Source organism: Rhagoletis zephyria, unplaced genomic scaffold (assembly GCF_001687245.7).
Source record: "Rhagoletis zephyria isolate East Lansing unplaced genomic scaffold, Rhagoletis_zephyria_1.1 Rzeph_scaffold_00025, whole genome shotgun sequence".
In the NCBI taxonomy this organism is placed as follows: Eukaryota; Metazoa; Arthropoda; class Insecta; order Diptera; family Tephritidae; genus Rhagoletis; species Rhagoletis zephyria.
The window spans coordinates 726938-740437 of NW_016157109.1; the positions used below are offsets into that span (position 1 = coordinate 726938).

General features: G+C 38.9%; 2 protein-coding genes across 14 annotated transcripts in view; one reads left to right on the plus strand and one right to left on the minus strand.

The window, feature by feature from the left end:
• Positions 1 to 13152, plus strand: part of Prosap (SH3 and multiple ankyrin repeat domains prosap) — a 76480-nt gene extending 63328 nt beyond the window's left edge. For 8 of the 13 annotated variants that reach the window (XM_017616207.1, XM_017616200.1, XM_017616216.1 and 5 more), the window contains 5 exons: positions 3888 to 4136; positions 7106 to 7796; positions 7866 to 9246; positions 9313 to 9761; positions 9877 to 13152. In XM_017616207.1, coding sequence (XP_017471696.1) covers positions 3888 to 4136; positions 7106 to 7796; positions 7866 to 9246; positions 9313 to 9761; positions 9877 to 11629 — 4523 coding nt within the window. In that variant the 3' untranslated portion in view covers positions 11630 to 13152. The remainder of the gene's footprint in view (positions 1 to 3887; positions 4137 to 7105; positions 7797 to 7865; positions 9247 to 9312; positions 9762 to 9876) is intronic. The other 5 variants (XM_017616224.1, XM_017616243.1, XM_017616232.1 and 2 more) reach the window with 2 other exon arrangements.
• Positions 1 to 13500, minus strand: part of LOC108363256 (uncharacterized) — a 175805-nt gene that overhangs the window by 157681 nt on the left and 4624 nt on the right. The gene's annotated exons all lie outside the window — the stretch shown is intronic.

Genomic DNA, 13500 nt, shown 5'->3' on the forward strand with positions numbered 1-13500 from the left:
TTTAAAAATTTCGTCGTGGTGTAAGTCTCAAGTACTCCGCTCATCAAAAGTTCTTCCTCGATTTGCATTGAGAATGGGTACCTCACAAACACAAGAACAACAGCAAGTCCCACTACGTCGGTACTTTCGTCAAAGCCACAAACTAAAAAATTCAATGTTTTCAATATTTTTATAAGTTCGTTCTCGATTGCCTCTGAAATGGTGTTGATTCGCTCTTTCACAGTGTGATTGTGGAGTTCCAAAAAAGAAGTAACACGTACACGTGCGCGAAGCTGCTGCGCTGGGTACGAGAACAGTCCAGCCAGCAAAAAATCCAAAAATTAATCGGACAACGGAAGGTAAAAGTGGATGTGCTGGGAATTTTTGTCCGTTTATTGATTCCATTTGCGGACACCTTGACGCCTCGTTCCCACTAAAGTGTGCGGCAAAAACCTAGGTCTAGAAAACTACCGAAAATGGTTGTGAAAAGGATACGTTTTCGGATGTTTTTCTGACTCAGTTTTTCGTTGACAAAACTACTGGTGAGCTACGTTTAAGAGCGGTGTATACAAGCGTTTTGACAAACCAAGCGAAATATCCCTTTGCCTCAAGCCATTTGTATTGTGTATGGGCTGGTCATACCAGCCGCTTGAGGGAAATTTTAACAAAAATCAAAACTTTTTGATTATCTGGCCACCATGTTGACGCTTGATCAAACCACTTGCGTGGTGTATGATAAAATCGTTTAATTTCCAACGAAATTTTCACCGAGTGAGGACGTGGCAGAGGAAAATGGAAGAAAACTAAATTTCTTTGCTTGAACGAGTCATGTCTGCATGGTGTATGGCGATATGGAGAAATTAGGTTTGGATTATGTTCGACAAGCAACTTGTCGAACAGTAGACACAAAATAGTAAAACTGTTGCCATACACTAAAAACTAGCTCTACTGCTTAATTACAAAACTTTAATGAAAGTTTAAAAAATTTGCCTGCACCACGACTATACACTATCCGCTAGCGACACCCCTGGCATACGCTCGCGGCACCCCAGAGTTTCACGGCACCCACTTTGGGAAGGCCTGCTCTAGCTCATCGGGAAGTGGGTTGAAAACTGATTGGCAGGCTGGTTACACACAGGTGAAATTTAATAAAAGCTTTTTATATACATGGCGTATGAGTAACATTATTTCCTGCTCATATTTCATACACAAAATTACTACGCATTTTTATTTGACCATTCGCCTTTTTTTAGTAATTATCGATCTCCTTCGTTAGTTGCTTGATTTTGACAAAAAATAAATAAATACTAATGAATAAGATTCACAAAGAATATGTTATTAATTTTATTTTTGCCTGTTAAAGTTAGATTTTGCTTTTTCATAAAAATTAGAATATCTTGGAAAATTGACCTGATCTAGGAAAACAGAATACAGATTCGTAATCCACGAATCAAAATTAAATTTAAGTGTCTCGGCGTTTTTTTTTGTCATTTCAAAACTTGATATTTTCCCTACAGTGTAATTTATAAGTTTGGTGATTTTAACGCATTACTTACAAAAATATGCTTCCGGTCACAAAACTATAGAGTTCGCCTTCAAAATGTTTAATCGATTGTTATACATACATATAAAACAAATATTTGGATCTTACACAATTGCTAGTGCTTCGTCGAGCTTCTCCTCCAATTTATGGTGTTATTACACAATTGGAGGAACCTACAATTTTGCTCAGCTTTTTTCATGGCAAAAAAACATTTGATGTTTGCTATTGCCCGCCGAGGGACCAGGTATCGAACCCGGCGACCGCCATATACAAATATGTATGTATGCGTTTGGTTTCATATTTCTACATTTTAGTCTTACTAGCCTTTCATAATTGCATTCAAAAATATCTGCATATACAACATACATACATACATAATTCAATGTGAACATCCACAACATCATAATTTCTTCACTCCAATGTTCGTGCATATGTATAATTCGTAATGCTTTGTCGAAATCTTTTTTAAAATCAATTTTCATTAATCTTAGTTCTCCTGCTTGCTTAGCTTGTTTATTGGTTTGTTCCCATATAGATTATTAAATGTTACTTATGTACATATGTATGTATGTATACATACATATCTATATCCGAATTAAATATGAATGCATACTACTCGAACACAATAAACTTAAGCATTTTCAGTTTAATTCTACTGTGGCGTAAACTGCAGTCCTTTTGTATGCCTTTTAAGCGGAATATATATACATATATATGTTTGTAAATGCATATGGATATTTACTTATTATGTTTAGCACGGAATTGCAAGAACAGTAAGTAATAAAGAAACAAGTAAAGAGTATAACTTCGGGCGAAACCGAAATTTCTATACCCGGCGCAGGTATCCACTGTCGTCGTTCCAACTTTCTTTAAACTACCTAGAAGTCTATAGCAGTCTTATTTATTGTTAAGAGATTGTTGTAAGTATTAACTTGGAGTAATTGAAAGTCATCAGTTATTGAAATACCGGAAATTACCGTTATACGGGAAGCCATGGCAATTTTGGTCCGATTTGGTACTAAGTTTATTAAATGCACAGAGTTTGGTAGAAAGTGATAGATTGGTTACCGAGATATACATTTGTGGTCATAAGTGGGCGGCGCCACACCCAAAATGCAAAAATTTTTAATAATCCAATTTTATGTTCAGTGATCATTGTTATTATCGATTTTGAGTCAATAAGTTTCAGTAGTTACTGATTTATCGCAGTTTTCGTGTTTCTGTAAACTACCGTAATATGGGAGGTGGGCGTCGCTGTTGCCCGATTTCAAAGATTTTCAACAAATTTCTTAGCTGGATCCTAGGCAAGGCTCATACCGAGTTTGGTAATGATTGGTGAAGCGGCTACTAAAGTACAGTATTTCATCATAAATGGGCGGGGTCACGCCCCTTTCCCAAAAATTTCATAATAATAATATTTTGTACCAAAATTCTACTTCACATACTTATTTTCAAAAATTTGGATCCAATATTTACGGAAATATCATATTTTTTGCCTTTTTCGAAAAAAGCGTTGTATGAGAAAGGGGCGTTATATGAGAAACAGTCCGATTTCGCCCATTTTCAATAGCAAACTACCTTGGATAAACCTTCATACCGAATTCCGTTGAGATGTCACAATTTTTGCTCGAGTTATCGTGCACACGGACAGACTTCTCTTCTCATTGTGATCACTTATGTATACATTTGTCTATATCTATCTCGCTTCCTTTAGGCTGTTACAAACAACCGTTATGAGAACAAAGTTATAAAACCCTGTGCACAAGTGCAGTCGGGTATAAATATACAAATGAGTTCACTACGATGGGTTGTAAAAGCGAAAAATTATTTCTTTGGCTAGTCCCTTTAGACGAAGGATATGCCTTGTAAATTCCTTGGCTAACTTATTTCACAAAACCAAAAGCTTATTTGAACTAAATAATTAGAACTTACAATATTAGGTCTAGCTGGTGTTCAACGTACGAGTTTACTATATACTTTAAATGCTACTCAATGCGCATCAAAATTTAATTCTGTTGATGATTATTTTACTATTTCTGAGTTAATTTGTTTGTCTTTAATATAAATATTAATTTATTTTTAATTTTATTTTATTCCTTTTTTAATATATTTACTTATATTTTTTAATATTTTATTTTATTGCATTATATTTTTACTTCGTTTTATTTTATTTTAAGCTATTACTTTGTTTGTTTAAAAAATACAACACTTCCTTGTCCATGCGATTTCAGTCCGAATCGCCGGCGCTTAGTGCAAGTATTTTCAAAGCAGAATACAGTGTGAAAAGAAAAAAGATACAATTTAGCTATCTTCTCGTATAAGATAAAGTCCTAATATACTCAATTATCCCAAACGCATTCTTTAGTTCTCTTTCGTGGACCACCACGCTATAATCCAAAACGTCGGTCGACGGTCGGTTGGTCAAGTGGCAGCTGCGCAGGCAGTTGTGCAGGTAGCCTAATGGGCACTTTGTCACGTAACGGTACATGTGGCCAACACGGACCGCCGTCGCCATGTCCATCCGAACATATCCCATACAGCTCCGCTAGTTCAAGCCTTTCAGAAGGATCATCAGGACATCGTTCACACGAGGATGACATCAGCATTGTAACAGGTATTGTTTCTTTTAATTCAGTATGTGTTTTTATTAATTATTATTGTCAATTAAGTTCGCATCTCATTATTTTTGTACTTTTTACTAATGACTAAATATATTCATACAAATTATGAAAAACGTAATACCTGCATATCATGGTAGTGGGACAAACTTCGAGTTCAAAGCCAGAATGTGATATACGGCAGATAATGCACAGATGCTAATGTTTAAGTTTTTGTTAACGAAGTAATAATAAATTTACTACTTAGTTCCACAAAAACAAGGTTATACATGCATTGACGGTCAAAATAATAGCAGCAAAATTCAAAATGATGCTGTTGGCAACTTATCTTTATTTATATATCGTTAGTAATTTTCTTTTAAAATATGAGTCGATCTAGTATATGTATCAGATACCAAATAAATACTACGTTTATACGCATTTATTATTTGCAAATAACAACTATTTTTATTTGCAAATAGCTTACGTTTATACGTAGTAAAATACAAGTTTCAAATCTTGCACAAAGTTCACAAAAAAACGTTAAATAATGTTGATCAAAATGATATGCAAAATAATGTTCATCAAAATGTCGATTTGTTTAATTAGATTTCCTAGAAAGAGTTCGAGTACTAGTATAATAAAGTGCAAGTTTCAAGTCGATAAAAATTATTGAAGATTTTATTGCAACGCTTTTATCAACTTGCAATGGTGTGTGTCCAGACACCATTCATTGCTATAAAACCTTTGCTTTGCAAAGATCCTATAAAAGTCTAGACATCAACCTCGTCGCCTGGTATCATATCAAAACTCTAGAGGTAGATGTCGCCTCGCCGCAAGTAGTTATATATTGCGCCTAAAAATATCCACTACACACGCTACAGCGGAAATGGGCGATTCGCCATTCGTTTAAATGAAATATATTGGTGCTCGTAGGCAGCGTTGCCACTATTCGCCTTTTCCGACCAAATTTGGTCGCTTCTTTTTCATTTGGTAGGTTGGTCGGCAAAGTAAGATTTTGGTCGGATAGTTGAATTAAGTTTTTAAATTCTTAATTATAAAAATATATATTTCAAACATCATTTTGCATATAACTATTTGCCAATTGTAGCTTTTAAAAATATGCCAATCCTGCCTTTAAAAATAAGAAACCTGATTGGGTTGGCCACTGATGGAGCCAATGTTATGGCTGGAGACTTGGGTGCAGAAACCAATTTATTTTATATAAAGTGAACATGCCACTCACTTGCTCAAGCTACGCTTGTAAGAAATTGCCGAAAAGCATTCAGACACTATGCCGCAACATATATAGTTTCTTTTCCCACAGTCCAAAGAGGACACATGAACTGAAGGAATTTGAGGAATACTGTTCGGTAAAAGCCCACAAAATCCTGGTCATATCTCAAACACGATGGCTTTCACTAGGAAGCGTAGGAAGTAAGAATAGTTGAGCAATGGGATAGTTTGAAACTTTATTTTATTTCCTGCTTTTACGAAGTAAACGGTATGCGATTTGGAGACCTGGCAGAAGGAATGTGTTGCAAAACGAAATGCAATTTTTTTATTTCTATCGTATATTTTCCCCATAATTAACAATCTTAGCAAAGAGTTCCAAGCTGAAAGCTCTCGTTTGCCATACTTATATGTAACTATCAAGACACATTATCTCTTAATTTTTAGTAGCTTTATTAAAAAAGATGCGATCAGTAACATATTATTGTTGATTTTAAAAATGAAGTAATCATGTTAAAATATCTGACATTTTTGTTGGAACGAAAGCTGAGATGTTTATGAAAAGTAATGTCAATTACTCTGGAATCCTTGAAGTTAAACTTTCAAATTCGTGGAAATTGAGAGAACAAAATGGCAAATCTCTTGGAGAGGAAGTTGCAAATTTTTATTGGAAAAATTTTAGCTTGCAACAATTCGCAAGTAAGAAAAATAGCTGATTGCATGTTGCTGAGTGCAATTTGTATTGATAAGGAAACAGTTTATTTGGTTTTTATAGATGAAATTGATAAAATAAATCTATTTAACTATGAAATAAGACATGAAATATTCTGTTTAGTTGAAATTATTAATACCTATCTCTTAACGCCAAAAGGCATCTTACATTTATGATTAGTTGATTATGATTTATGATTAGTGGTTTGATAACCCAACGATGGAATGCTTTGTAGAAAGAATGTTCAAACTCGGTATAAGCTTATTTTCAAAATGTCCATGGTCGGTTCTACACGAACGCAAACCAAAGCGATTTTTAGACATTTTCAAATTTTGCATATTAAGGACCTCTTCATTTATTGCATCTGACAGCTGGTACTGATACTGATAAGTATTTCATATTACCGCCTTTCGTCGAAAAACATGTATGTAAAAACTTGATTATTACGATTGAAACAAATTTGGACGTAAGGAAATAAATTAGTTCAATTAAATACATATCTACATACATGCATAAGTATGCATCGCAATTTTACAACAGCATTAGTATATTTCCCATTTAGTAGCAATGAGCACAGCAAATGAAAAATCAAAAAGGTGTTTTCAGATCTTATGAAAAAATTAAGTAGACTTCCTTACGCTTATTATTTTTGTTTAACGTTGCCAGCATCTAACATTTTGGTGAAGTACCATTATAACCTTCAATTCTACAACAATGTAATATGTACATATTTTTGTAATCTTAATCACGTAATATATAAAACAAATGAGGCGAATTGAATTAGCCGGTTGTCACGGTTGCCAAGAAATCGAGAACTAAGCGTCACTCGACGGCCATATATGTACATCCATAAGCCCTAAGTTTCTCCCGCATCTTTATGTATAGAAATGTAAAAAAGTACGTGCGAATGAAGCGTTAGTGCCGAACGTAGTAATTAGTCGAAACTTTTCCTTGGTCACACACTTACACTATATGAACCTACAAATGACTATGTATGTAAACCATTTTCTTTATCTATTCATCGTATTTTTTCATATACAGATAAATCACTTGGTGACACCAGCGACATAATTAGCGACTCATCTGGTGTCGGCACAAATTCGGACTCGGCTGCGTGTTCCATTGGTCATCCAAGTACGACGGTCGTATGTATGGAGCCATATCCCGGCAACACTACAGGGCACATTTCATTGCAACCAGGCGATGTTATCGAAGTGGTCGGATCTACCGATTGTGGGCTTTTGGAAGGATATATACGGGGATCCAATCAATCAGGTTTCTTTCCAGCCGACTGTGTACAAGAAGTTAACTTGCGCCAAAAGAATATTACAAATGTATCCCTAGCGGCTATACCTGTTATAAGTGGCAGTAGTAACACTAGTAGCCAGTCACCATATTCACAGCACACATCGATGGATGGTTCCATTAGTGGCTCAGCGAATAAACAGAGTTCACCTCAGCTAAGCATGCCAAGTGTTAGAATGGCTGCGCATACTGCAAATAGTGGTGGCACGCTGCCACGCTCAAGTATTCCACCTACCCACGTCCATCACTCGCCTTCTGTGTCACTAAATAGCAATGGTTCTGGCTCGGCGATGAATGGCGGGAACGCTGATACGGAAAGTATTAAAAGCATAGGCATGGTAATGAGTAAAGATATTGCAAACGGGGGCAGTGGAGCCTACAACAATACACAATACAACAGTGCCACAGCTCCAAGAATGAAGAAATCGTAAGTATGAGTACTTAAACAAATTTAAAATATGAACTAACCATTTAAAGCTACATTCTCCGTTCGCAGGGGTTTCAATGATCCGCGCACGGTAGTACTACATCGAGCTAAGCGTGGTTTTGGTTTCATACTGCGTGGTGCAAAAGCTTCGTCCCCGCTCATGCAATTAAAGCCAACAGATCGCTTTCCTGCCTTACAGTACTTAGACGACGTAGATCCCGGTGGTGTAGCAGATATGGCAGGCTTGCGTCCAGGAGACTTTCTTCTTGCCATCGGAGGCGAAGATGTTCGAGCCGCTTCCCATGAAAAGGTCGTCGAAATGATACGATCTGCTGGGGCGCTTGTCTCAATGACTGTTATTTCCCCGCAATTTCCCAATCAAATGCAAGCTTCAGCACAATTCTTGCCCAGTAGTCACCCATTATCTAGCGGACCAAGCACACCCCAAACCTCCCATCGTCAATGCGCAACTTTGCCGCGCAAAATGTCTATGGGGCCCGGTAGTGCCGCGACTGCCAGTATTGGTACTGGTAGCGGTCGAATGCCTGCTCCACTACCACCACGCCGAGATCCAAAAACCACACTGAGCGTTGGACGGGCAAGAGCAAAATCTATGGTGGCTGGTCTGGAAAGTGGTGGCGAAAAAGATGACGACGACTTGCCACACACCAAATCCTCATCAGTGGAGTCTATTGTAACACCCACACCCACTCATCCTGGTACACCGGTACAATTACGTACAGCTAGCATCAAAGCTAGGCCAACATCTAGCCGCATAACCGCCGCCGAACTAGAGGAGCTCTTCCAGCGTCAGCAGGGCGAAGCAATTGATGGCTCGAATCGCTACTCCACTATGATGACTACGTCCCGCTTTCAATCTGGAACAGATAGTGGTGCAGCTACACCACCGGCCTGCACCAATTCACCGATGAAAGCGCCACTTGTCTACGGTAGCGTTGCAGAAATGAAACGCAAAACAAAAACTAAAAACGGTACTTTGCGTGGGAAACCGTGCCCAATTCCAATTGTGGGAGGAACTGGTGCTCGTGATCTGAAGCGTTTCCACTCAACTCCGGACCTAAACGCACACTTAAATGGTTCTGCATCATCAATTTGGGCCGCGGCGAGCAAGGGACACCATTCGCAAGATGATGTCGCCACTCTACACGCTTCTATGCAGCGTCTTAATATGCTACCGCCACCGACACACCCCCCACCACCGCCGCCTGTTGGTCAAGTGATTAAAGTAGAGACTCGCAGCACATCTGAATATGAATCCACTCTATCGTTACAGCAGAAGCTAAAGAAACGATCTGAAAGTGATGTGGTCACTGCTGCTGCCATCGATGGAGTTCAATCGAGTTTCAACCCCTCTGCTAATGCCAAAATTTATGCCTCACCCCAAGAACTACGCAATGTCATGGCTTGGAAACTACGACAAGCGCAGGAGGTGAGTAAACACACGAATACTAAGCAATTTCATAATCTGTAATGACATTTTTTTATACGTTTAAAGAGTCGCCAAAGTCTAAGTAGTCAGCCGCATCAGCAACAACAGCAGCAGCAACTGCAGCAGCCACTAAACTTGAATATACCGACAACACCTATAACACAGTCAACAATAAATCACCCTACAAAAGCCCATAAGCAAATTTCTAGTAGTCAGTATGCCCAACCTACCATAAGTCAAGTGGTTCAGCAACAGAAGCAGGAGCAGAAGAAGGAGCAACAGCCACAACAAACGCTATATGATGAGAGCCAACGAAATGGCAACACTGAAGTCAGCAGTTCGAACAATAATAATATAACAACGGGATCCGCTCCTCCTATACCAGAGCCAGATTACAGTTTCAGTGAATCAGACGGTGAAGATGAAAACTCCATTTTAGTCGCTCGAAATACTAAATTAAACGAAAAAATCGCACTTATCGAGGTACCCGAGACGAGTGGAAATAGTCAAGCGAGGTGAGAGTTTCTGATAGTGTATCTGATTGATAAGACATTATTGCTCTATGTATATTTTTATCTAGTTGTGTGAAAACGTGATATGCATTTTATTAATATGGCCATTATGTTTTAGCGGGAGCAGTTCTGGTTCAGCCTCCATCTCTCACTCTCTGTCCGTGGATGAAATCCAGCGCGTCCGCAGCAATTTGAAACAGTCAAAGTCTTCGCCAAACGGTTTCCTTAAAAACGAAAGTGGTCAAAGGTCCGAGTCGGCAAATACAGTACAGAGTAAACCTACTCAAAGCAGTGCTGAAGATCAGAAAAATAACAATAAAGACAACGCTAATCAGGCTAACGAGGTAAACGAGGAAGAAGGTGACAAGAGTTCCTCAAGTGTTAGCAGTGACCAAGAAGTTGCAGGCGGAACGTCCAAGCGGGACACTCCCAAATCCACAGATACAATTAAGAAAAAGCCCAGCGTCACAATTGACGACGAACCTAAGACAACACCTAATCCAGCCAAAGAGCAGCAAAACACTACAACGCAATCGAATGTCGTTGAAGAAAGCGTGGTTGACAGTGCGGATTCTCCTGCGAGTTTTTCACGAACCATAACCAATGCCACAGCAGAAGACTCGAAACCAGTTACTGCATCTACTTCAACAACACCAAGTGGAACGCTACAGGACACTTCAGCAGTAGTGATTTCTGACACCGAGAAAATTCCCACATCTACCGTTGCCAGTACAGCTGCTGCGTTTGAGGCCAAAGCAACAGCCACCACAGTAACTGTTAAACAAATGGTACAACAGCAACACGCCCCTGTAATGCAACAGCAACAACAGCAAATGTCAGCAACGAAAGTTAAGTCCTTAGTTATCCAAAGCCAACAGATAAGTAGCAGCAAAGTTAATGCCAATGCAAGCGGCCGTTTATCACAGCCACATTCCAATCATACAAAGCAACAGCAAACAGCGAAAATTCTACCCGTAAATATACCACAACAGCACTTGCATCCGAATCAGAAATTGCTCGCTACCCAACAGCACATATTTTTACAGCAGCAGCAACAACAACATCATCAACAACAGCACCAGCAACAGCAACTGCATCAACAGCAGCTAGCGCATCAGCAGCACTTGCAGCAAATATTGAAGGCGAAAGCAGCCGCTGCTGGCGTTGCAGGTGCAAACACAGCCGCCATAGTCACCAAGCAGCAACAGCAACTGCATAAAAAATCCCAGCATGAAATGACGTCTGCCGTCTTCGAATCTGAACATGAACAGCGGTCTGAAGACGAAGGCGATTTAAGTCCCTCGCCACCGGCCAAAGCATTCCAGCGCCACAATTCCTTGACTCGAAAACAGGCAGCAGCCATTGCTATGCAGCGCGCCACCCGAAGCGCAGCCGTCTCTCTAATGCAGCTGCCGCCCCCAATCGAGGCGGACAGTGATAATGAGCCGTGCGTAACCGCCGGCAGCGGCGGGGGTAATAACGCCGTGTTGAGCGCCGCTGTGCAAGGCAGCGGTGGGCACGCGGGTGGTGTGGTGCCCATAGGCGCCGAAAACATTGTGCTAGCGCCGCCTCCACAATTCTGCGATTGCAATGACATCAAGCACGCCCCACAACAGCAGCTTCATCACATGCCACCAGCGCAGCAACACCTCCAACAACAACAACCGCAACAACACATGCATTTACAGCAGCAACAGCAATATCAGCTGCAGGTGCGCGCGCACATGCAAATGCATGGAAGCGGTGGCGGTGGCGGTGGAAGTGGAGGCGGCACGGCTGCTATGAACGTAGTTCCGGGTAATGTCGGAACTCTGGGGCGCGTGCGCCTCGTAGGGACGGCTCCTAAAACCACACACCACCGATTTCATTGAGGGAAATTATTTAGATATAAAATATGTTTCTAAGTATATGTATGTCTATGGCATGTGAAAGAAGAGCAAAGTAATCTCCAGTGCTAAAACCCTCTACATATGTATGTATACAATACAGTATAACATTTTAATTAAGCTCTACTAAATACATATGAATTTATTGCAGTTTTTGAAATGCTCTGTCAACTTCTTAAATGCGGCAACTTATTTTTTATTTCTGAACAATTTGTAAACTTTGAGTATCCTTGCCGAATAAGTATCACCCTCGTTGCGAGAGTCGTGTAGAATCGAATCACGTCATTGCCTAAAATATCCACTCGACTAGTGTATTAAAACCAAAAAACTTGGTAGCATTGTATAGTTTTCGACGATTTTGGTCGTTTACTTATTTCAGTATGACAGTAGACAAAGCCACTGTCTACGAGTCGTACAATTTAGCCTTATTTACGACTTACGCAATGAGGCTGTATGTGTTGGAAAATTAATATAAATTAAAACATCAAAAAAAAAAAATTCCAAACAAATATATAATTAATAACAACGGAAGATAAGGCACAAGACCAATAGGTGCAGGCAGCAGGTCATTCTTATAAAATAATAAAAAGCTTACATAAAAGTTGAAATTGTGTAATGTGTATAGTGAGTTATGAAGCTGATATTAAATGGAAAAACATGTTACGAGAACCATATACATACTAAATAAAACCAAAAGTATTTACATACATAAATTCCCATGGAAAGCGCCGTATACCATGGCACCTAAATATAATTTATGTACGTCTTGTGAACGATGGCCAACAATGTTTTTTTCGCAAGAAATCGGTTTGGGCAAAGCTTCATAGGCGCCTAAACTAAAAGAAATAAAAAAAAAAAAACAAATTTATGTTCACTCAATGATATCGCACTCAGCTCTATCCTTCCTTTTTCAGAAAAGTATAAACAGCAGAAGAACACATATGTATGTACATACATAAACACATAATTTTAAGTGGAGGCAAGTGGCTAAAGGATATGTATTCCAAGAAGAAAAGTCTATAACTAAATATACTTTGTTCAGGCCCCTTGCCCAAAGCTGTAATGTGTGTGTGTACATACATAGAAAAATTTAATATGTATGTACATGCAAATGTATAATTATTATATACAGCTTGCATTACACCGTCATGGCAGCAATGTGGAAGAATAATGATGATTATATTTCCTCGTGCATACTTACAGATTTTTGAATAAAATGTAATGATCTAAATTTATTGGAGGTTAATGAGGAACATAAGTAAGTAGTTCATTTTATACACAAACTTCATTTTATGTAAAAACTAATTATTATACTTGTGCGACTTTCATTTAATATCGCAATATTTACTGATGCGAAGAAAAGTATCTGTCTCGCCTGTGCTCGGACTAATAGAAAACGTTTTTCGAGCTGATTCTTTGAATAATTTTAGGCTTTTCAAATCGCCAGCAAAATACGAAAGGTAATTTTTCCGAAAAAGGATAGACCTTTGCACACCCAAAAAAAAAAACAATTTACTTGGTGCGGCATTTTTCGTTCGGACTATTTGCGGGTTCCGGGTTTTTTTTATGATTAGCGTGAACTATAAAGTGTGTGCTGTGAGTTGTAATACTATTACGATAAATTGATATGTGTCTGGATATTAGCAAATAGCAAAGGAATTGTTTGTGATAGATTTTTTTCTTTCGCCCTTTTCATTGCAAAAGCTTCCTTCTTGAAACATGGCCTGACTCCGTACGACCTGGGTTCGATTCCTTGGCCGAGCAATATTTTAATTAGAAAAATAATCAGCCCTATTCTGCATTTCGACTCGAATCGAAATTTTCTCCGTTTGGCAACTTTGGTATTCTGCGTTCCG